This window comes from Pristiophorus japonicus, chromosome 7 (genome assembly GCF_044704955.1).
Source record: "Pristiophorus japonicus isolate sPriJap1 chromosome 7, sPriJap1.hap1, whole genome shotgun sequence".
Lineage (NCBI taxonomy): Eukaryota > Metazoa > Chordata > Chondrichthyes > Pristiophoridae > Pristiophorus > Pristiophorus japonicus.
In genome coordinates this window covers 73,207,376-73,232,637 of record NC_091983.1, presented here as the reverse complement: position 1 = coordinate 73,232,637, position 25,262 = coordinate 73,207,376, and the positions used below count along the sequence as shown (strand labels likewise).

The window sequence follows — 25,262 nt, the reverse complement described above, 5'->3', positions numbered from 1 at the left end:
ACCTGCAGTGTTCTGGATGTTGCCGGATGCCTGCAGGCTGAGTTGAACAGACGGAGAGAAGGGTTGCATTGAATGCTGAGCATAGTAGGGCAGTGGGACAGCGCCACCGATTGCAGTCCACGGAATAGATGGCCAGCGAAATGGCTCACGGAGAGGAAGACGCGTCCGAAGGTTCAAAACACGTATTAATAAAATATATAAACTGCGAGGCCAATCCGCAATCGGGAAAGGTAAATACTTTTATCTTTCCGAAGGGTCAGCCCTCAAGAGATCTGTCAGTAAAATGCGCAGCCTGAATCTGTTCTGGTAGCAGGGGCTGATATTAAGTATCTCTAATATTAATAATTGATCGGACTTAGATCTGTTCTGTCCTGTGTAAGAAAGCATTGCGTGCCTCTTTTGATGATAGACTCTCCCTTAAGCTTGCCAACAATGACTTGCATTTATAACAGTGTATAGTTTCAGTCAGTCATTATTGTATCCACATGTTTGAGAAAACAATTCATTGAAAGGCGTTTCTGGGCGTCACTTTGGGAAATCTGAGGGAGCAGGATAATTATGTTAACTCATGAAAGACAGCAGACGTGTCAAATACTTTCACATGTGAGGTTCAGAATGGAGATATTTTAGTTATTGATTATTATTACTTACCTGTCCAGTGGAACTGTGCTCCTCTCTGAGCGGGTTTGGTGAGCGGGGGCGGATGAAATGTTCGTCTATCCCCAAACATCTAGATATTAAGTCGACATTTCCTCAAACGTAATATTGGGAATAGCATGTAATAATTCAATGTTATTCCTGTGGTGCCTGTGCTAAGATCTAATATATTGTGGTGCAAAATGTGACTTGTTGAGCTTCGTGAGGCAGTGGTGGAGAGCTCGGAGTGAGTATGTACACACACCGCACCGCAGCATACTGAGCAGCCAGCATTTGGCGCTGCAGATATACCCTGTACAGCTGGCACATCAGTGGTACAGTGTAGCTGAGAGATAGCTGCACACGCTATTAAATAAATCGTCTGTTAAATAAATCACTTCCCTGATCAGAAAAGATAAATGCCAACTTGGAAAGCTGGCAGATGGCAGGTCATGCTGGAAAGATAGGAAGTCATTCCCGCCCCAGCATTTATGTTAATCCTCAGAGATGTGCTTGAGGTCATCCAAAACTCAGCTGCCCAGTGTCCTAACTCGCACCAAGTCCCGTTCACCCATTACCCCTTTGCTCGCTGACCTACATTGGCTCCTGGTCCGACAACGCCTCGATTTCAAAATTCTCAGCCTTTTTTCAAATCGCTCCATGGCCTCGCCCCTCCCTATTGCTGCAACCTCCTCCAGCCCGACAACATTCCGGGATCTCTGCACTCCTCCAATTCTGCCCTCTTGCACATCCTCGATTTCCATCGTTTCACCATTGGCAGCCATGTGTCAGCACTGGAATACCCTCCCTAAGCCTCTCTACCTCTCTCTCCTCCTTTAAGATGCTGGTTTGGTCACTGAGTGCCTGAAGAAACTGACCACAGCATGCATGATGCATGATGCGATCATTCACAGTCCCCTTTGGCAAAGAGACCTGAAACTGGTGTTAGGCATCCAACTCCAACTTGCGTATGTCTCCATTGACATGGGGACTCTTCGGCATCTGTTTTACGCCTGTAAACTGGTCACAACGCCATCAACATTTCTAGGCCTTACATTTTCCTGCTCTGTGACTGAACGCCAGGGTGTGAGTAATCAATTGATATTTTCAAAAATGTGTCCTAATGTTGAGACTTCCTATTTAATGTAGAAGCTGAGACATCCTGCAGTACACAATGATTTATAACTTCAATTCCTATTATCCTTTTCCCCTTTCATCATTGTGCTGCTTCCAGTGATTTCTGCTCACGGATAAAACAATTGAAAATACCTTTATGTCAGCTGAATTACTGAGCTCAGCTGCAGCGCGGTTATCAACAGGAATTGTTGATAACAGACCTACTATGTTATTGATTATATTGCTTCTAGCCTTGGATTGGGGGAGTTAACCAATCATGCTTCCAATTTTGAATAAATAATACCCGTGTTTTTCTCTGCTTCTGGTTCTCGTCTGACTGTCACCCTCTTCCCTCTTTTGAAGGTGTGACTAAAGCTGTCTTGTAGATCAATAGGCTATTCCTCATATGTAAAAATGCCTGGTCATCAAATGTCGATGGGTAATTTTAACATGGGAGGTTGTTCACAAGTAGGCTGAATTCTTTCCTCAATTGGTGCACACATGCACTTCCAGGTGTAGTCCAGGGATACTACGGACAATTAGAGCTCTCTCCCCACTATCAACCCTGCTGACTTGAGCTTACTTTAGCACAGATTGGGGACTGAACCTGGTCTCTCTGACAATGCCATAAAATGCAGTTATTTTACACATTGAGCCAGTGCTCTATATCCTTTATACCATTTGTACTGTTTACGTTTTTCAAGGATGGTAACAGCAATAATGATAATAATTAAATTTGTCTGTTTTAGGCCAAAGTAGCAAGACAACTGACTGTATGCAGCAAATTATGTTTTGCGATTGGAGGTGCTCCATATGAGGTGGTTGGAAGTGCAATAGGATTCTTCCTGCAAATCTATCTTCTTGATGTAGCGCAGGTGGGTATATTTAGCAGAGGAGAGAACTGCATAAAACAGTTGTTAGAAATAAATGTATTTTATCCTTTTTGAGAACTGTTGCTTACTTTTACTGATAGAAGTTGCTAGTAGTCACATTGGGGTTATATTTAGTTCAAAAGTTTAACTGGAGAGTTCACTCACTGTCCCTGAATTGGGAGTGTGACATAAATTGACAAAGGTTTACATTGTAAGTAAAACCATGGTTTCAAAACCCTGGTTCTGATGTCCAAATGGATTGAAAAATGCATGCTTTACAGAGTCAGCAATATACTATTCAGCCCAATGATCTGTTTGTCATCCTTTTAGAAAGAAAACATTTATTGAGCCAAACAAATAGCAATACAACCGGTGATTCTGATTCAATTGCAACAAGCACAGCTGTTTTACTGGAAATGGAAATTATACAACACAGATGCTTCTGTTACCATTAAAATAGAGAACTGAACTAACAGTTTTCAAATGAAAAGGCTTTTTACCCATATGAGGAGTGCTGCAGTATATCCAAATTGAATACAGTATGATATTGTATTCCATGACAGTGAATGAGGGTTAGAAATGTGGGTCTGAAACTAGTGTCTTAAACCTAAATAAAGGCAATTACAAAGGCCATGAAGACAAATTTGGTTAAAGTGGACTGGGAAAATAGATTAATAAGTCAGACGGTAGATAAGCAGTGGGAGACATTTAAGGAGATATTTCATAATTCTTAACAAAGATATATTCCATTGAGAAAGAAAGACTCTACAAGAAGGATGAACCATCTAACTAAGAAAGTTAAGGATGGTATCAAATTTAAAGAAAAGGCATACAATGTTGCAAAGATCATTGGTAGGCTAGAAGATTGGGAACATTTTAGAAACCAACAAAGGATGACCAAAACAATAATAAAGAGGGAGAAAATAGATTGAGAGTAAACTAGTAAGAAAGATAAAAACAGACAGTAAGAGCTTCTAAAATATATAAAAAGGAAGAGAGTAGCTAAAGTAAATGGTGGTCCCTTAGAGGATGAGACTGGGGAATTAATACTGAGAAACAAGGAAATGGCAGAGATGTTGAACACATATTTTGTATCTGTCTTCATGGAAGAAGACACAATAATAGTAGAAAATCAGGGGGTAAAAGGAAGGGCAGAAATTAAAACAATCGTAATCACTTGAGTAAAAGTACTAGGCAAACTAATGGGACTAAGGGCTGACAAGTCCCCTGGACCTGATGGCCTGCATCTGAGGGTCTTAAAAGAAGTGGCTGAAGAGATAGTGGATGTGTTGGTAGTAATATTCCAAAATTTCCCAGATTCTGGAAAGGTCCCAGCGGATTGGAAAACTGCAACTGTAACGCCCATCGTCAAGAAAGGAGAAGGAGAGGGACGGAGAGCTGTAAACTACAGGCCAGTTAGCCTAACGTCTGTCAATGGAAAAATGCTGATGTCCATTATTAAGGAGGTAGTAGCAGGACATTTAGAAAATCATAATACAATTAAGCAGAGTCAACATGGTTTTATGAAAGGGAAATCGTGTTTGACAAATTTATTAGAGTTCTTTGAATATGTAACGAGCAGGGTGGATGAAAGGGAATCAGAAGCTGAAATTCACATATGCCGGAAACGAGGTGCACCTACCGTTTTAGAAGTCTTCTGTCCGCCGCAATGCATGCGGCAGCTCATCTGGAGAAATTCAGCTCCTCGAACTTTTTATCAAGAGGGGCGGAAGTGGCCTCATCATGGGGGTGGAAGTGGGGGCGGAGCGGAGTGGGCATCACTAGCAGGGCAGAAGTGGGGATGGGACATCGTCTCTGCTACTGTCAGTTATCAGCGCCGCGCTGATGACGTCATAGCGCTGGCATATCAACACGTCTTTCCCCTTCAGTTAAAGGGGAGGGCCGCTGCGAGCTCTGCATCTTTTTCAGTTAGGTCCACTGGGCCACCAGGGAGGGTTTCGTCCAGGCCAGCGGCCAGGTACTCAAGAGGGGGTGCTAGGCTGCCTGTTGGCGGCCCGGCCAAACCCAGGGAAATAATTGTCGGCCCGACCTGGCACTCAGTCGACAAAAGAAATAAAATGGCATTGCCGGCAGTGCCAATTCCCCTTTAAGGGCTGATGCTCCCCCAACCAACAATTCCCAACAAGGAGCTCACCAACAGAGAAAGCTGCCGTGGGCACCGAGCGGCGGCCGGGAGACTTTTGCAGGTGAAGTTCCCTCCCGGGGCGGCTCCGTTGCGGTGACGGATCTTTAAGACGCATCTGCAGGAGCAGGATGGATCGTCACACTGCAGCAAAAACCCTGAGGGGAATTTAACAAGCATCGGCCAGGTCGCCACAAGTTAGCAGCCATTCGGTACCGCGTGGTGGCCGCCACTTTCACGCGGCCAGAGGCCTTATCGGGAGGCTGAATTCCGGCCCCGTAATGTATTTGGATTTCCAAAAGGCATTCGATAAGATGCCACATAAATGGTTGCTCACAAGATAAGGGGGCTAAAATTCAGGCACACCAGAAAGCTAGCGCACCCACAATGTTTTATCTTTTTTTACTGCCGGTAGCGATGAGGTGGCCTTCTGAGTGATTTTCTCCACTTTAATCTTTTTTTCACGTTGGACCGGAAGTCGGTCATAGTGGGGGCAGAAGTGCGATGGTAAGTTCTGGTGAGGGGCGGAAGTTGGAGCGGGATCGAGTCTTCGCTGCTGTCACTCAGCGGCGGAGCGGAGATGACGTTATGATGCATTTGCATCACCACGCTCTCCCCTTCGCTTAAAGGGGAGAGCGTTCGGCATTAATAAGCATCGGTCCACTGGGCCACCAGGGGGGATTTCAGCCAAGCCAGCGGCCTGGCACCCAAGAGAGGGTGCCAGGCTGCCGAGCCCGGGGCACAATAGTCCGGCCGACTAAAAAAAAATAAGATGGTGGACGCAGCATTCGACCCTCGCCTTTAATGGCTGCCACACTGCCAGGGCGGTATGAGGTATGGTAGATGTGTGTGCTTGCGGCAGTCAGCAGCAGTGGGGCAGAAGTGGGGACAGGTCGAAAAATCCCCGAGCTGAAATTGGGTCGGGGCAGCCAATGGACTCTCGATTCAGCCGCATGGCCGCCACAAAACGGCAGTGACGGATTTTATACAGATCCTGAATTTTGGCCTCAAGAACTCATGGTGTTGGGTAATATATTAGCATGGATAGAGGATTGGCTGACTAACAGAAAACAGAGAGTCGGGATTAACAGATAAATGGGGTGCCACAGGGATCAGTGCTGGGGCTTCAACTATTTACAATCTATATTAGTGACATGGATGAAGGGACCGAGTGTATTGTAGCTAAATTTGCTGACAATACAAAGATAGGTGGGAAAGCAAATTGTGAGGGGGACACAAAGTGTCTGCAAAGGGATACAGATAGGTTAAGTGAATGGGCAAAAATTTGGCAGATGGAGTATAAACGTGGGAAAATGTGAGGTTATTCACTTGGGTAGGAAGAATAGAAAAGCAAAATATTATTTAAATGGAGAGAGACTACAGAATTCTGTGGTACAGAGGGAACTGGGTGTCTTCATACATGAAACACAAACAAGTTAGTTTGCAGGTACAGCATGTAATTAGGAAGGCAAATGGAATGTTGGCCTTTATTACAAGCAGGATGGAGTATAAAAGTAGGGAAGTCTTGCTACAACTTTACAGGGTGTTGGTGAGACCACATCTGGAGTACTGGGTACAGTTTTGGTCTCCTTATTTAAGGAGGGATATACTTGTATTGGAGGCATTTCAGAAAAGGTTGATTCCTGGGATGAAGGGGTTTTCTTCTGAGGAAAGGTTGAGCAGGTTGGGCCATTTCTCATTGGAGTTTAGAAGAATGAGAGGTGATCGTATTGAAATATATAAGATTCTGAGGGGGCTTGACAGGGTAGATGCTGAGAGGATGTTTCCCCTTGTGGGGGAATCTAAAACTAGGGGGCATAGTTTCAGAATAAGGGGTCGCCCATATAAGTCAGAGCTGTGGAGGAATTTCTTCTCTCAGAGGGTCATGAATCTTTGAAATTCTCTACCCTAGAGAGCTGTGGAAGTTGTCATTGAATATATTCAAGGCTGAGATAGACAGATTCTTGATCTATAGGGAAGTCAAGGGTTATGGGGAACATGCAGGAAAGTGGAGTTGAGGCCAAGATCAGATCAGCCATGATCTTACTGAATGGAGCAGGCTCAACTCCTGCTCCTATTTCTTATGTTCTTATGCTCTTATCTAAAGCATGATAAAACATTGAAGTGTGTGGGCTCATATGAGGTATAGCAGTTGCAATTAGTAGTATTAAATTAGTGAAACAATTTTCCATTCAGTTCATGGGTGTGCTATATTAAATAAGGTCTTGAATTGGGAGCCTGTTTGAGCAGTATTCACTGCAAAGATGTATTATATTGTTTACTATACAGTAGAGTACAGATTCCTCTATTTGTGTCTGTAATTTATCTTCAACAGTCCCCTTAGAATGTCCTGCACCATATTACCACAAGAGTTTGCTCAGGTTACTTACTCATATGGCTATTGGGAGGTACATGGTAACGATACAGGGTGATTCAAGTGTTGATTTTTTTCCTTCTCCTCACAGAAAAACACTTGAGGGGCACGTTCACAAACCTGCAATCCCGACATAGCGCTTTGTTCACTGGGCACGCACCTAAATTCCCAATATGCTCTCCAAGTGGGACAAGCTCTGCATTATGAGTGAACATTCATAAAATTAACCCTTTGATCTCCAGTTGGATTCTCCCCATGGTATAACATGAAATTGTGAATTTGCTATTTGGGGAATTGCAGGTTTAAAACTCCATTTTGACACTGTACAGAACAGAGCTTTGATGCACTGGTACGTCATACTACCGGACTGCCTTCTCTCTTGATGTCTCATAGTACTCAGTATCAAGCATATTTTAGTTATAATTTGATAAACCTCTAGTAGCACTCACTGGTTTTCAGGCACTTTTTAACATTTATTCTTGCTATGGGGGTGACATTGATGCGGCCACATTAATTGGCCGTCCCTGGTTGTCCTCAGAAGATGGTGATGAGCCTGCTCTTGGAAATGTTGAAGTCCTTGTGCTGATGGTGCTTCCATAATGGTATTAGGTAATCAATTCCAGAATTTTGACCCAGCAATGATCAAGAACATTGATAAATGTTCAAGTCAGGATGGTGTGTGACCGGAGAGGGGAACTGGAGATGATGGTATCCGCATGCTCTTGCTATTCTTGTCCTTCTTGTTTGTAGAGGCTACGGGGCTTGGAGGTGTGTCGAGGTAGCCTTGGTGAGTTATTGCAGTGCATTCTGATACATACTGTAGCCACATGCACTGCTGGTGGAGGGGCTGGATATTAAGACCAGTGACAGAAGTGCCAATCAAATGGATTCTCTCTGTTGGATAGTGCTGAGCTTCTTCAGTCTTGCTGCAGCTCCAGTTGAGTGGTGAGTATTCCATCATACAGCTGATTTGAGCCTTGTCGATGGTGGAGAGGCTTTGCGGGGTCAGGAGGTGTGCCAATCATCACAGATTACACAGCCTCTGCTGTGCTCTTTTACTACTGTTAATCTGATTGGTCCACTTGATATGATTGGATATTGGTGGCAGAGAGCTCGGTAATGGCGATGCCATTGATGGTTATGAGGAGGTAGTTGCGTGTATTCTTGTTGTAGATGGCTGTTATCTAGTACTAATGTGATGGCATTAGTCAGTCTAAGTCTGGATATTATCCAGGACCTGTTGTAGGCTGGCATGATCTGCTTCATCATCTGAGGAGTTGTGAATATAACTGAACACTGTGCAGTCATCAGTGATCAGCCCAACTTCAGACCTTATGATGGAGGGAAGGTCATTGGTGAAACAGTTGAAGATGGTTTGGCCAAAGATGCTTGCCTGAAGAACTCCATCACTGATGTCCTGGGACTGTGATGATTAGCCTCCAACAATCACAGCCATGTTCCTTTGTGGCCCTGTGTGTTTATGTATGCTATTGTACAACCAGCTGGCCAGAAGTCTACCTACATAGCATCTACCTACATAGTTCCAGTTCGTATACATACACAGGTTATTGCACATTTTTAGGAACTTTTTATTTTTGTCTTACAAACATTGGGACCAATTATGCAGTCCTGTCACAGTGTTGACAAGATCACAATATAAGGCATGGAAGTTCTGTGGAGAGTTAACATAGCATTATTTTATAAGGCCAACTCAATCTATTCGTGTATGCTCCCTGCACAGGGAATCTGGTGAGTTATACTCCCAATTTGAAAGTTTTTCTGATAACAGTTCAGGATGACATTAAGAAGGGATAGGAGCAGGACTGCTCCTTTTGTGGAAGCAGCTCAGGAGATTTTACTTCAGGAGGTGCTGCAAAGAAAGATTGTCCTGTTTGAAGCAAAGGAGCCATTCTTTAATTAGGGCAGTGGTTGCTGAATGAGTCAATGCCATCTCCCATGTCCAAAGGTTAAGGATGCAGATACAAAAGAAAGTTTCTGGAGTCTGACCCAGGTACAACATCTACATTTTCTTACTTTTAGGATGCCACCTTACAGTGAATGCTAACAAGAGTTCACTATTGTCTTGGTGCTGCTTCATTGAGACAGCTTGCAACACATGATGGCAACCTTTTAGCTGGTTGGCACATGCACATGCATATATCACCTTGTTGCAGGCACAGAACTATGCTTTGAATGTTGCACTTACATTTTTCAAGTTAGGATATCAAGTACGCTGTCAATACAAGCTACTTGCCGGTTGCATATTTGTGGACTCACACAAGCTGGTATGTAGCTTGAGTATTTGGATGACAACTCTCTCTGCTCTTTGAAATTCCAACATATTTTGTATCTGATTAGAGGAAAAGGTCACACATAACCGATGGGAACAAATGTGGACCAGATAGGGCTCTTTCAGTTACCATTCATTGACTACTACAAAAACAAAATACTGTGGATGCTGGAAATCTGAAATAAAAAACAGAAAATGCTGGAAATACTCAGCAGGCCAGGCAACGTCTGTGAAGAGAGAAACAGTTAACGTTTCAGGTCAATGACCTTTCATCAGAACTGAAAATGTTAGAGATGTAACAGGTTTTAAGCAAGTTCAGAAAGAACAAAAGGAAAGGTCTGTGATAGGGTGGCAGGCAGAAGAAATTGAATGAAAAAAGGAATGACGGTACAAGGTCAAAGGGAGTGGTAATGAGACCAGGTAAAGAAACAAAAGATGGGTCTAGAGGAGGTGCAAAAGGGAATAGCAGAATCATCAACAGCTGCTCTCCAAAAAAATGGGAGCAGAGGTTATGATCTGAAATTGTTGAACTCATTGTTGAGTCATTAAGTCTGTGAAGTGCCTAATCGAAAGATGATGTGCTGTTTCTCAAGTTTATATTGAGCTTCATTAGGACAATGTAGAAGACCGAGGACGGAGAGGTCAGAGTGGGAGTGGAGCAGAGAATTAAAGTGATAGGTGACCAGAAGCTCAGGGTCACACTTGCGGACTGAACGGAGGTGTTCTGCAAAGCGGCCACCTAATCTGCATTTAGTCTCCCAATGTAGATGAGACCACATCATGAGTAGTGAATACAGTATACTAAATTGAAAAAATGGAATAGATGTCCACCATGGTTGACCAAACACATCAACCCCTCCCCTCCCCTTTCAGCATTCCAAAAGGACTGTTCCCTCTGCGACACCCTGGTCCACTCCACAATCACCTCTAATACCACTTCCCCTTCCCATGGCACCTTTCCGTGCAAGCGCAGGAGATGCAACACCTGCCCTTTTACCTCCTCCCTTCCCACGGTCCAAGGCCCCAAACACTCCTTCCAGGTGAAACAGTGATTTACTTGTACTTCTTTCATTTCCTCCCATCCCCCTTTTCCTGCCTCTGTACTCGCTTAAAACCCATTATATCTCTAATGTTTTTCAGTTCTGACAAACGGTCAATAACCTGAAATGTTAGCTCTATTTGTCTCTCCACAGATGCTGCCTGACCTGCGGAGTATTTCCAACATTATCTGTGTTTTTAGCATCCATTGATTCCCTATGAGCAGAGGATCATCCAACTTCTGGGACTGAAAGCTACAGCAGGATGAGAAGAGGGGAAGGTTGGAGGCTTCCCCCAAACCAAAGCCAGTTTCACCCTTTGCTTAATGGCTCTGAATTTGAAGTCAGCAGCGAAGCAAAGTCGTTTGCTGCTGGCCCCGAGGTATGCTCCGCGCAGGGATCTCGCAATCCCGGTGTCGAGAACTTCAGGTTTTCGACTTTGAATTCAATTCAACAGAACTTAATGGGGGTCCCCTAGTTCAAAGTGCTGTGACATTAACAGGCTGTCTAAGGAGCCAATCAAAAGGCAGAATTCTCACAGACAGCAAACAAGGAAGTGAGTGAACCCTTAAAATTCTAACTTTTTAAAATAGTTAGAGAGAGCAAAGGAAAGATTGGGGCAAACCTGAAATAAAGATGGACAAACTTTAAAAAAAAATAATTTTTTTGAAACTTTTCTTTAAAATGTTAATTTTTATTAAAATGGACAAATTTCATGCTGCACAAAATTGAAATTAGTTTCCAGGCCCTTAACATTTCTTAAGCAGTAATAACATTGTTAAAACTTCAGTTACGACTCATCTTCATCATCATAGGCGGTCCCTCGAACGAGGATGACTTGCTTCCACGAGAGTTCACAGATGTTTCAATGAAGGACCCGATGTTCCAGTCCTGAACTCCAGTTGAGGGGGTGGAAGATGCCTGTGCATGAATTTTTTAAACGTGTGGTGGCCGGTGCACATCATCCACCGCACGGGCTTGACAGAGCTAGGCCTTTATCCAGTGGCAAGCATTAACCAGGATGACTGGAGACCTGCTCTGCTGCACGGACCTAGTGCGCATACATAATCGCAGTGTGGGCAGGTCCGTGCTGCCCCGGGCCCTCGGCTGTTCTGGGCCCCGTACACTAATTCGCCGCACCTCTGCCACCTCCTCCAGTTACAACTAATCCCTTTGGGTCTAACTTTTAGTAAGGAATTTAACAGTGTACTTACTTCATCAGTTTCAATGATTTACGATATTTCACTGATTACCAGCTCTGTGGGGAGGGGGGAGGTTACTGCGCAGCCAGTTTCAGAGCGACCATTGACAGACCACAACTTTGGATTTCGGCATCCGCTTGCGTATGTGCCAAATCGTGAAGTTGCAGTCAGTTTCAAAGGCGACAAGACACCGTACTCTGAGAGTATGCCATCATACCGACCGCAAACTCAGCGTCATTATTTTTACTCTCCCTACTAAATCACTCACTCACTCATGCGCAGGCATACACTGCATCACAGCAGCATAACACAGATTGGGCCTGATTTTATTGACCTTTGCCTTCAGGAATACCCATTTCCCTTTGCTCATTGGTCTAGAAAATGAGGTGAAGGCTGGGTATCTGCTGTTTTTATGTTGCCCTGGAATTTCCAGGGCTTCTCTGAAGGGTCTAGAGCAGTAGGTACAAGCCCATTATAAGCATGCAAATGAGTTTGAAAGGAGCTGCTCCCAGCCTCCTGTCTCACTTTCCTGGTGACACGTTTACTGAGTGCGGTACAGGTGCCCAGTGAAGCATGGCACTATATAGCCTGCTCCCAGGGTCCCACTAACTGGAGAGTCCACAGAGCTCCTGAGAGATAAGTCAGTAATGGACAGGTTCCCCCCAGGAGGTCTGAATGCAATCAACAGTGCATCAGAATTTGCTGGAATGGCGCATATGGTCCTAAACACCATAAGTTAGACTTATCTGCTCTGATTCTCCAGTGGCGAATTTACGCTCATTAGAATACGCCACAGTGAGGATAGTGGTGATATAGAAGCAGCGCAGCCAATAGCTGTTGAGAAATCAGCTGTCAATTCCGATTTCAATCAGTTGAATAGTTTCGCAATATTCATCCATTTTTTATTCTGGTTTATAAAAGCGCATATTCGATCTGTAATTCCAATTTTGCAAAATTACCATAAATCTGTTAGTCAGGTTATTGATTTTGTTTTCTAAAGTTTTGGAAATATAATTATTGGGTATAATAACCTGCATGTGTGGCTGCAGCTACCTGAGCTAATTAAAAGCTTTTAAAGTTATAATGGTTTTCAGATGTTGGTGGGCAAATTAATTACAAAGAATGAATCCTGTGTTTTGCAGGGGAAATATATTAAAAATCCAATGTTTGTAGGAAGCAATTATTTAATCATTAATTTCTCAGGTATCCCTGCCTTTAAATTCAGAGCAGTTGCAGTTACATGATCTCCAATAGGTTGTTTTAACTCCTTAAATAGATACATTTGCATTTATTCCCTTACAAAAATATTTACTGATGCAGTATCCCATTGGTGTAGAGTTGAATGCATTTATCAATATGAATTCTGAAAGAAACACAAATTTGGATCGATATTCTATGTTAAAACTAATGATTGACCCTGTTAAAGAACCTGAGATCAGTTAATCGGTACAAACTTTAAATTGCTTCCAAAAATTCAATTCCATTTAACAGCAAACTTTCTGAACAGCTAATATGTGCATGAGCTAAATTAATCAGCAAGCATCAGTGAAAAGACATTGGAGCTGAAATTGCCCCTTTTTTTAAGGCATGTTACCACCTCTAAGAGGCTGTAATGGGGCGGTAAGGCTTTTCCGACCAGGGGCAAGCGGATGGTGCGACCCATCAACAATTGCCCCCTGGCCGATAGCGAGGAAATGGGTTTCCGCCACCCCCCCCTCCCCGTGTTTCTGCCCCACCCGGCGCTCTGACCCGTTGTTGGCCACGTGCCGACCCCTTGCTGACAGGCGGTGATCCCTTTTCTGCCTCCCGCTCCCGACGTACACCTGCCCCTACACCACCTCAAACAGCACCTCAAGCAGCTCCTCAAACATTGCCTTAAAGCACTGGGAGGCGGTGAAAAAGTTAAAGATTGGATTTTCCTGCCTCCGACTCCCGCCGGGTGGGAATAATTTTCAAATTATCTGCCCCAAATGGGGCGGAGGGTAATTTCCCCGCGCCCCCCAACCCGACATCTATGTTTAAGGTAAAGCGATCTCAGAGCAATAAATCACACTGCTACTAGGTCACCTGGGGAGGTGGAGCAATGTTAAAAGGACTCTCATTGTTTTGGCGACAGTGGCGCAGAGGGTCCAGGCATGGCGTAAGTAATGCCCTGAGTCACTCACTCCATAATTTCCTGGCAAATCTGTGCCATTATAATGATGTATGCCATTACTGTGCCAATAGCTTTCAGGATATTCCGGGCCAATGTTTCTTAAGCCCAATCTCAGAAGAGCACCCTTTTTCCATTTTTTCATAAATGCCATACTTGTGGTCACCATGAAGGACTGCTAAGCTTCTATTTAATTATGTAGAGGTTTGTTCTGTGCACTAACGACCACTGGAAATGCATTGGGATTGTTAAGATTTCAGGCATCCGAGAAGGAAGACATTCATCCTGTCAGTCTATTTGAACTCATGTCAAAGAAGTGAAAAGGGAGTGCTCTCCCTCACCCAGTCTCTGTGTTTATATTCTGTTAGCTGTCATGCAATATTCTACTTACTCTTAAAAATACTTTTCATTCTTGTTTTCAGATAACTCCATTTCATGCTTCTTTAGTATTGTTCATCGGAAAAGCTTGGGATGCTATTACTGATCCAGCTGTTGGATATTTAATCAGTAAAAGCAAATGGACAAAGATTGGGAGATTAATGCCATGGTGAGTAAGCTTTGTAGATATTTTGAACCCCTATCTACATGGGGGATCTCCATTTTCTGAGGCCAAACACTGGGAATGGGTAGATTTCCTGCAAACACTTGTTCTTATGGGCCATTAAAAGAGTGCTGAGATCCCACTGTAGTCTGTGGTGGTGGAGTCTCAGAGAAAATTAGATGAAAGGGTCATCCAGAGGAAAAATAAGAAAACCCTGAAAGCGGCCTTTTTAATGGCTGCGCAAATTATTGCCCATGTGCAGTTTTATCCACTTAAAAACCATCGAGCGGCCTGTGTGGGACCTCGATACGGGAGCATTGGAACCCACACTGAATATATAATTAAACCAAATTCAGAAAAATGGGATGTAATCACGTTGGGATCGCCTCAGGGGCTGGAAGTCCCAACCTGCTCCGCATCCAGTGAGAACTCCACTGATGAGGGTTATTATTGTATAAGGGTATATAAGAAAGTAAATGGCACCTTAGAAAGGATATATTGGCCTTGGAAGGAGTGCAGCACATAATCACCAAAATGTTACCAGAGCTTCAAGGGTTAGATTATCAGGAGAGATTATATAAACTAGGCTTGTATTCCCTGCAATATAGAAGGTCAAGGGGTGGTTGAAGTTTTTAAGATTTTGAAAGAAAGTGATAGTGTAGATAGAGAGAAATATTTTCCACTGGTGGGGGCATCTAGGACAAGGGAACATTACCTTAAAACCAGAGCCAGGCCATTCAGGAGAGATGTAAGGAAACACTTCTTCACACAAAGTGTGGTAGAAGTGTGGAACTCCCTCCCACAAAAAGTGGTAAACTTTAAATTTGAGGTCGATAGATTTTTGCTAGCTATGGGAATTAAGGGATAGCGAGCCAAGGTAGGTAGATGGATTTAGGATGCAGGTTAACCATGATCTCATTGAATGGCAGAACAGGCTTGAGGGACTGAATGGCCTACTCCTGTTCCTATGTTCCTATGTATGGAAAAGATAAATCTGGAAAATTACTTAGGGCCAGACTTTCCATAAAGGCCCTCAACGCCCGATTGCCCGCTAAGAAGGATCGCTAACAATCAGTGAAAAAAGCGGGTGAGAATTTCCATTTTGAGGGTAAAGGTAAATAGGACTAATCGCCCGGTGAGAAAATGGGCATTGCACACTCATTCTCAGCGGTTTTCTCGGTGGGTAAGTGCAATGTTAGCCAAATGGGCAATTGTTACCGGAATGGACGGTAAGTACAAAAATTTAGGCCGTGGCTGGCGATTGGGCATACAGAGGGGGGGAAATTTAAAACATTATTTAAAAAAACACATACAAAGCATTCCCAAGACAGTTTTAACTCTAATCACTGTGGTAAAATTTTTAAAAAATAATTAAAGAACCTTTAACTTACCTTTCTTTGCAAGGTTCCCCCTTACCACCCTGTAAAAGCAGCTTTTACAGAGTGGTTTTCTCGGCGATCTGGACGTCGGTGGTTGAGCCCAAACTTATGCCCTGGTGGTTGTTCTTGGCGTTGCACGTGGGCGGTTTGGTCCTGGCGGGCGACTTCAGATGTGGGCGATAACGCTCAAAAACTTACCTGGAAACTCTCGCTGGGCGAAAAACCAGCTATAACGCCGAGAAAATCGCCGACAATGAAGCCGAAAGTCTGGACCTTAGAATTAAATTGTGAGTTTTGGATGAGAAGACAAAGGTTCAGACTGCTAAAAGGCAACTTTAGTACTGACATGAGGAAGTTCTTCTTCACACAAATGAGGACATTTTAACTCCCTCTTTTGGGAGTTAAAATGGATACAGTACACTTACCACTTGATTGCTGGCCCGTGACCACTTTACCATCGCTGTTTTTTCAGGCAGCTGACTCAGGCGGGAGCTTCAGAGATTTATGGAAATTGGGATCCCATCTGAAATTTTAATGGCCTACTGAGCGGGGCATCTTCTGCGGGCACCTGCTCAGTAAACCTGGTGGGCAAGAAGGGGAGGCCCTGTGTGATAAGTGTTAAAGTTTTCTTTGTGGGGCACAGGGGGAGCAGAACAAGTTTCTAGTCAAGGTTCAGATGAGCAGTGATGAACTTATCTGTAAAAGGAAGGTGCAAGCCCCCCACTCTATTTCATGGAGTGCTGATGTGCTGAACACCAAGTCCAACCCCTGCCCATGAAACCTGTTGTCCAGGGTTGCTAGGATGGCATCCTTCTTGTGGGAGATAATTCAAAAAGCACAGCATGTTAAAGATAAATGTTTTCAGGCCACTTTTGGTGTCTTTATGCTATTTTCGTTTTGTTTTTCTGCTAGCACTTAGGTCTTCATAACCCTTTATGCCAGTTGTCCATTGTTATTATATTTTGCCTCCAGCACTATTTCCAATGAGAAACTTCTGACCTGACATTTTAGGAAGAAGAGGATGACACATGGAGGATGCCAGGCAGTTCAGCCTGCCTGAGAGGTGCTCCATGCCCTTCCGCTGGCACTTGCTTAACCCCATTTGCAGAGAGAGGTAAATTGACCTCACTTTACTTGGTACTGCATGAAGGAAGGTATGTCAGGGTGACCAAGAGTTGGCAATGCCTGACTGGTCTTGCCCTCTGAAATGCCACCAAAAATTTCTGCAAGCCCAGGCACACCTACCTGGCATTAACTATGAGGATCAGTTCTTTCTCTTCTACTCTCTCTTAACGTACTTGAGAGGTCATATCACAAGACCCATTTAACACGGGCAAGGGGCATGTTGTAGGTGAAGCTTCGCTCAAAGACGTGAAATTGGGTTTGGGATTAAATTTAAATCCTACATGCTATGAGGCTCATGTATCTTTTTAGCATGGCTTCATTCGGTCCCTGGAAATTGTGCTTTGCAAAACACAGTTACTCAGGTGTGTGAAGTTGAGGTCAGATTTTGCGACCTGCAACCTCCAGTATTGAGGCTCCACACTATCAGTGTAGCCTTAAAAATCAAGGGGTCGAAATTCAGTTTCTACCGCCACCCGTTACTGCGCGCGGGAGGCGGCTAACGGGCGGCAAAGGCCTACCTTCGACGGTAAGCAGTGTCCACGCCTGCGCAGAAATTCAGTTGGCTCTTTGGCAGAGGCACCAAGAGCTAACAGGGCACTGGCCAACACCACCCACTTGGTGACGTCATCCAGCATGCAGCATCTCCTTGGTGCCTCTACCGCGATATTTAGTTTGAACATCGGCCTTCCTGGCAAGCGTTCTTATAGCTTGGAAAAAGTGCTGAGCAAACAGCGCAACTCGGGCGGAATTGGCCAGAGAGCAAGATAAGTTTTTTTCTTTTTTATTTCTTCATTTTTTATTAGTTTTAACAGTGGGGAAGTTTGTGTGTGGGTCGGAACAGTTTGAGGTTTTTTTCTTTCTTCCCTTTTCAAGCCGTTTTCCAGCTAGCATGGCGACAGCCTCCCGATGCAAAATTCAGTAGGCCTCCTGAGCTCCTGCCCAAAGATGAGTGTTATGTATGTAATAACTCTCGATAGACTGAATACTGTAAACTAACACAGGTACAAACCTGGCTCTGCTTTATTAGGGCCCAAAGTGATTACATTACATGATGGCTTGCCTTTTATACCTGCACTGCACACATGTGCGTACAGCCCAATGACCTCCAACAGTGACGCCACCTGGTGGCTAGTAACCCCAAGCATACATACATGACAATACCCCCCCTTTAAGATAGTAGTAACAGTCTTTTTACAAATTGAGACGGTCCGGGTCTTTCGGCTCCCGAGTTGGTCATCTCAGTTCAACTCCAGCCTTGGGCAAGTGTTCTGAGTCTGTTATGACTCGGGGCTGGATAGCCGATCTGATGGGAGTGGCAATGACCATGTCCGGGATTGAAAGTCCAGATTCATTGATGACAGCGGAGTCCTCTGATGACTGAGGGTAGGTTGGTTGATCACTGATTGTGTCTTCCTCAGACTGTTCCGGTTCATCCGTGTGCCGCAGCTTTATCTGAACATGTTTCCTGCATGTTTGCCCATTCTTGAGCTTGACGATAAACACTCTGTTACCCTCCTTGGACCTTGACCATAATTTAGTACATACACAGGATCGTTAACCAAATTGCCGCATGACACAGCAGCGCGATCATGATACCACTGCTGACTTTGACGCCTGTATTCAACATGATTGTTCAAGTCAGGGTGGACAAGAGAGAGCTTGGTCTTCAGACCTCTCTTCATCAATAGTTCAGCAGGGGGGACCCCGGTAAGCGTGTGGGGTCTTGTCCTGTAACTCAGCAATATGCATGACAAGCGAGTCTGCAGTGAACCTTGAGTTACACGTTTCATACTCAGCTTGATGGTTTGGACAGCACGCTCTGCTTGACCATTAGATGCGGGTTTGAATGGTGCTGACCTCACATGTTTGATACCACTGAGTTTCATGAACTCTTGAAACTCCAGACTAGTGAAGCAAGGTCCGTTGTCGCTTACAATGATGTCGGGCAGACCATGAGTGGCAAACATAACACGAAGGCTCTCAATGGTAGCTGTGGATCTACTGGTTGACATGATTATACACTCTATCCACTTGGAATATGAATTCCCAGAAGGGACCTGCAAAGTCGATGTGGATCCTGGACCATGGTTTAGATGGCCATGACCACAGACTCAGCGGCGATTCTGTTGATGTTTTACTTAGCTGCATGCAAGTGTTGCATTGATGCCCACATGATTCCAGATCGGAGTCAATTCCAGGCCACCATACATGAGACTTGGCAATGGCTTTCATCATGATAATACCGGGATGAGTGCTATGTAGTTCATGTACAAATTTCTCTCTGCCTTTCAACACGATTACCCCACAGTAAAAAATCTGACTGAATCGATAGTTTGTCTTTGTGACGGTTGTAAGGTTTGGTCTCATGACCCATTTGCTTGGGTATGGCAGACCAATCACCACTAAGGACACAATGTTTCACAACCGATAATATCGGGTCCTGGCTGGTCCAGGTCTTAACTTGTTGAGACGTGACAGGGGTTCCTTCACATTCAGAAGCATAACTAACAGTAGGTCTGCAGGTTGTGGCACCTCCACCTCCGGTGTGGGCAACGGCAGATGGCTCAGTGCATCGGAACAATTCTTGGTGCCAGGTCTATGGCGAATGGCATAATCATAGGCAGATCATGTCAGTGCCCATCTCTGGATACGGGACGATGCATTGGTGTTTATACCTTTGTTTTCTGAAAACAATGAAATGAGTGGCTTGTGATCTGTTTCCAGTTCAAACCGAAGACCAAACAAGTACTGATGCATCTTTTTAACGACATTCACGCACGCCAGTTGTCGCCTTTTCTTAGCAGCACATGCAGTGGCTCTAATGAAGTGCTCAATCTAGGTAGGAAATTACTGAAGTAGTTGAGTAGACCAAGGAACGAATGCTGCTCCGTCACATCCTGAAGCTTGGGTGCATTTTTGATGGCCTTGGTTTTTGAATCCATAGGTCTGATGACATCAGCAGCAATCTTCCTCCCCAGGAATTCGACTTCCGGTGCCATGAAGGCGCACTTCGAACATTTTAGTCTGAGTCCCACTTTGTCCAGACGATGTAGAACCTCTTCCAGGTTGTTCAGATGTTCGGCGGTGTCACGACCTGTGACTAGGATTTCATCTTGAAACACGACGGTTCTAGGGACGGACTTCAGTAGACTCTCCATGTTCCTCTGAAATATGGCTGCAGCCGAGCGAATTCCGAAAGGATACCTGTTGTAGATAAACAGTCCTTTATGAGTGTTGATGCACATAAGTTTCTTCGACGTCTCGACCAGCTCTTGTGTCATGTAGGCTGACGTCAGCTCCAGTTTAGTGAACGACTTCCCCCGCCTAGCTTTGCAAACAGGTCATCAGCCTTCGGTAACGGGTATTGATCCTGTTTTGAAACTCGGTTGATCCTAACCTTGTAGTCTCCACAAATCCTGACAGTGTCATCACTCTTCAACACAGGAACAATGGGGCTGGCACATTCGTTCAATTCGACTTGTGATATGACCCCTTCACATTAGAGTCTGTCCAGTTCGATTTCGACCTTCTCCCTCATCATGTATGGAACCGCCCGAGCTTTATGATAGATGGGTCTTGCATCCGAGTCCACATAGATCTGCACCTTGGCTCCTGTGAAATTACCGATTCTTGGTTCAAACAGCGAGGGAAACTTGCTCAGCACCTGAGCACATGGAGTATCATCTTCCGAAGACAACGCTTTGATATAGTTCCAATTTCATTTGATTTTTTCTAGTCAATTCCTGCCGAACAGCGTTGGACCATTGCCTGGAACAATCCATAATGGTAAATCATGAACTGGACCGTCATACGACACCTTGACTACTGCACTGCCAATCACCGTTATGAGTTCTTTAGTGTACATACGCAACTTGGCATTGACTGGACTCAGCTTAGGCCTCACAGCCTTAGTATCCCACGGCTTGTCGAATGTCCTCTGGCTCATTATTGATTGACTCGCACCCGTGTCCAATTCCATCGGTACCGGCACACCGTTAAGTTTCACATTAATCATTATCAGTTGGCTCTTTGTTAGGAATGAATACAGCCCATACACTTCTTCCTCTGGTATCTCGGATCACATATCCAGATCCGTGCTATACTGGTCATCATCCTCCACGTGGTGTGTCACAGTACGCTTGCTCAGTTGCAGACACATGCACTGGAGATACCCAGTCTCAAACAGCCTTTACAAATGTACTGTTTAAACTGACACTGATGAGGTTGATGATTGCCTCCTCAACGCCAACATGGTGAAATCGGATTCATTCCAGTTAGCGGACTTTGGGCAGCCACAGGTTTCGCATATGCAGTCAAGTAGGCCCTGCCATATGCAGCTCTGGTAAATGACGATACAATCTTGTTTACAGTACTTTCCGAGTTCCGATTTTCGATGATATCTGCTTTAAGTTTTTGTCCGTCGTCATGCATGCCTGGGCAATCGTGATGGCCTGCTCAAATCCAGCATCTCCGCCGCCAGTAGCTTACGCAAGATCATCTCGTGGTTGATGCCGATTACAAAGACGGCCCACAGCATGTCTCCCAACCTGTCTTTGAACTTATACGGTCCAGCTAGACGTCTTAGATCGGCGACGAATTCTGACACATCCTGGCCCTCAGAATGAACGTGCTTGTAGAATCGATATTGTGAGATGATGATGCTGCCTTCTGGTTTGAGATGGTCACATACCAGAGCGCACAATTCCTCATAGTCCATTGGACTTGCAGGTGAGAGAAGATTCTTTATGAGTCCATAGATTTTCGGACTGCAAACTGTGAGGAAGACCGCCCTGCGCCTAACTGCGTCAGTGGGTTCCTCCATTTTGTTGGCCACGAAGTACTGATCCAGGCGAGCTACAAAATCTGCCCAGTCCTCTCCCTCCACGAATCTCTCCAGAATTCCAATTGTGCTCATTTTTGCATGTGAAGGTTCTTAAGTTACCTCGTCGCCAAATGTTATGTATGTAATAACTCGATAGACTGAATACTGTAAACTAATACAGGTACAAACCTGGTTCTGGTTTATTAGGGCCCAAAAGTGATGGCTTGCCTTTTATACCTGGGCCGCACACACGTGCGTACAGCCCAATGATCTCCGACAGTGGCGCCACCTGGTGGCTAGTAACCCCAAGCATACATACATGCCAATGATTGTGCAACGCCACCTTTTAGCACTGCTCTCTCATCTGTAGGCATAAATACTGAATTTGTCAGTTTGAGCCTGCACCCAACGCCTGGCGGTAAAATCAGCACTCAGGCGGTGACACCACCTCAAAAACAGCGGTACCGAATTTCGAACCCCAAGGTTATTATGTGGTAGGGTTTCACACTATCATGTTGGTGTTAGTTCCTCAAAAAAGTCGCTGAATCACCCCCTTCTGAAACCATCTAGACCACCATATACTATATTAATTTCACGGAGGAAATTCCCAAATTTGTTCCTAATGATTCATTCTGAGTTTTCTCAAGGTATTGTAACATGAACAGATCTGTAGATCTGGCTTGTGCAGTCACCATTGTTGAGAATAGCTGGTTGGCTTGTTTCCAATCCAGTGGGCCCTCCCTTTAATTAATGACTGCCTTATGAAAACCGTCACCATCATGTAGGTTTTGTTTCTAATCTCACGTAGCATTCTTGTGAATATATTGTCAGTTTCTGCTTTTGAAATTGCGATACGTGCGCTAATTCGGTTTATGGAAAATGGGCTGGGGTTGTAACAGTTGTCGATCAGTTAGGACATATTTTTTGACATAAGAACTGTAGGCCCCTTCAAGGTTATGGCACCATACAAAGAGCACTATCAACCTGTAAGGGCTGGATTTTAGGCTTTTCTGTTTTCGGGGCGATAATGGCGGTGGGGCGGGAAAGTTAGCGGCCGGGGATAGTTTGCGCTTTAATATTTAAGTTTGGGCATCTGTGCCCTGCGTCAGAGGGCGCAGCACTAAGCGAGGCGTTGAACACCTCTCTTGGCACAAGGATAGGAAACTCCCGAGCTAAACAGCCAGCTAGGGAGCGCTGCGAGAGAAGCCTGGGGAAATCTAAAAACAAAAAGACAAAAATATTCCTAAAAAATTGCCCACACTACTGCGACACAAATTGCACAAAAATTTAAAACAAAAAACATTCGCACTTATTTTTGTCGTACTTTACCTTCCTTTCTATCACCGGGATCGTTCGACCATTCTGATTTCCCAGTAGGTCATTGCAGGCACATTTCCGGGTCGGGCAAGACTCAAAACTCATGCCAGTGTCGCAACCAAGGGGTGTTGCACGCCTGGCACAGCTCTTCCCAGCAGTGCTACTTAGAACCGCTGCAAAACCCGACTGGAGGATCGTGGAGGGGCACTGGAGACTTCACCGTCACCTTTAATGCTGCTCCGGGGCGAAACAAGGGACCGAAAAATCTAACCCTAGTTCTTGTCACGCACAGAAAATAACAGATCAACTATCTCAATCATAAGATGCCTCTATGGAAATACCTGTGCCAGCACAACAGCCAGTGCGGTATTTATAGAATTATCAAAATGTGCTATTGAGATAAAAAGAGAAACGTAATGCAAAAAAAGGTTATCAGAATAAGACTAGCTAACAGCAGGGGAAATAAAAAATGTGTAATTCTTTCAATGCAAAGAAACGTAAATTAATTGTGTGTCCCCCATTTAACTCTGATTGGGCCAGTAGTAATAGCTAAATGTGGATGTGTTAGGAAAAGTACGTGTTCTTCTGTTTTTGCATCCAGCTGTCAGCATTGTTTATTAACAGCAGAATTGTAGGAATGCTGCATGCTGTGTTCCTTTAGTGACGGTGTACTTGGAATGAGAGACAGCCATCAAACTAGGAAGTGTGAAAAAGTGGTGGAAGCAGCTGAGAACTCAACCAGATCCCAGAGTGGCCTTCGAGTCAATGGCATGTAAACAGGGACTTGGAGTGACCCTGTATTCCTTTTCATCTAAACAGTACATTCCAATCGCCTTCTCCCAGTGGCTGAAGAGCTCCTCCCATAGTCGCAATGCGGTTTCCACCCACTAAGGAGTACAATGGACATGATCTTCACCGTGCGGCAAATCCAAGAGAAATGCAGGGAATAGCACCAACACCGATACATGGCCTTCTTTGACCTCACAAAGGCCTTCGACAGTGTCAACCGTGAGGGATTATGGAGCGTCCTCTTCAAATTCGGATGCCCCCAAAAGTTTGTCACCATCCTTCGCCTGCTTCACGACAACATACAAGCCATGATCCTGACCAACGGATCCACCACAGACCCAATTCAAGTTCGGACCGGGGTCAAGCAAGGCTGTGTCATTGCACCAACGCTCTTCTCGATCTTCCTTGCTGCAATGTTCCATCTCATCCTCAGTAAGCTCCCCGCTGGAGTGGAGCTAATCTACAGAACAAACGGGAAACTGTTCAACCTCCATTGCCTCCAGTCAGATCCAAGGTCGTCCCATCCTTTTTCATTGAATTACAGAATGCAGACGACACCTGCATCTATGTACACTCGGAGGCCGAACTCCAAGCCATTGTCAACACCTTCACAGAAGCATACGAGAGCATGGGCCTTACTCATCATCATCATCATAGGCAGTCCCTCGGAATCGAGGAAGACTTGCTTCCACTCCTGAAGTGAGTTCTTTGGTGGCTGAACAGTCCAATATGAGAGCCACAGACTCTGTCAGAGGTGGGACAGATAGTCGTTGAGGGAAGGGGTGGGTGGGACTGGTTTGCCGCATGCTCTTCTTGCTGCCTGCGCTTGATTTCTGCACGCTCTTGGCATTGAGACTCGAGGTGCTCAGCATCCTCCCGGATGCACTTTCTCCACTTAGGGCGATCTTTGACCAGGGACTTCCAGGTGTCAGTGGGGATGTCGCACTTTATCAGGGAGGCTTTGAGGGTGTCCCTGTACCGTTTCCGCTGCCCACCTTTGGCTCGTTTGCCATGAAGGAGCTCTGAGTAGAGCACTTGCTTTGGGAGTCTCGTGTCTGGCATGCAAACTATGTGGCCTGCGCAGCGGAGCTGATTGAGTGTGGTCAGTGCTTCAATGCTGGGGACGTTGGCCTGGACGAGGACACTGATGTTGGTGCGCCTGTCCTCCCAGGGGATTTGTAGGGGGCCTTACACTAAACATCTGTAAGACAAAGGTCCTGTACCAACTGCCCCCACCACACAGTACTGCTCCCTAATTATCAAAATCCACGACGAGGCCTTGGACAACGTGGACCATTTTCCATAGCTTGGGAGCCTACTGTCAACAAGGGCAGATGTCAATGATGAAGTCCAACACCTTCACTGTGCCAGTGCAGCCTCCGGTTGCCTGGGGAAGAGTGTTTGAAGAACAGGACCTCAAACCCAGCACCAAGCTCATGGTCTACAGAGCAGTAGTGATACCCACCC

At 45.0% G+C, this 25,262-nt stretch overlaps 1 protein-coding gene across 1 annotated transcript in view; it reads left to right on the top strand.

Annotated features, from left to right (window-relative positions):
* Window positions 1-128: 128 nt before the first annotated feature.
* Window positions 129-25,262, top strand: part of mfsd2b (MFSD2 lysolipid transporter B, sphingolipid) — a 123,793-nt gene continuing 98,659 nt past the window's right edge. Inside the window, exons 1-3 of the mRNA XM_070884186.1 lie at window positions 129-230; window positions 2,502-2,627; window positions 14,245-14,369. Coding sequence (XP_070740287.1) covers window positions 129-230; window positions 2,502-2,627; window positions 14,245-14,369 — 353 coding nt within the window. The remainder of the gene's footprint in view (window positions 231-2,501; window positions 2,628-14,244; window positions 14,370-25,262) is intronic.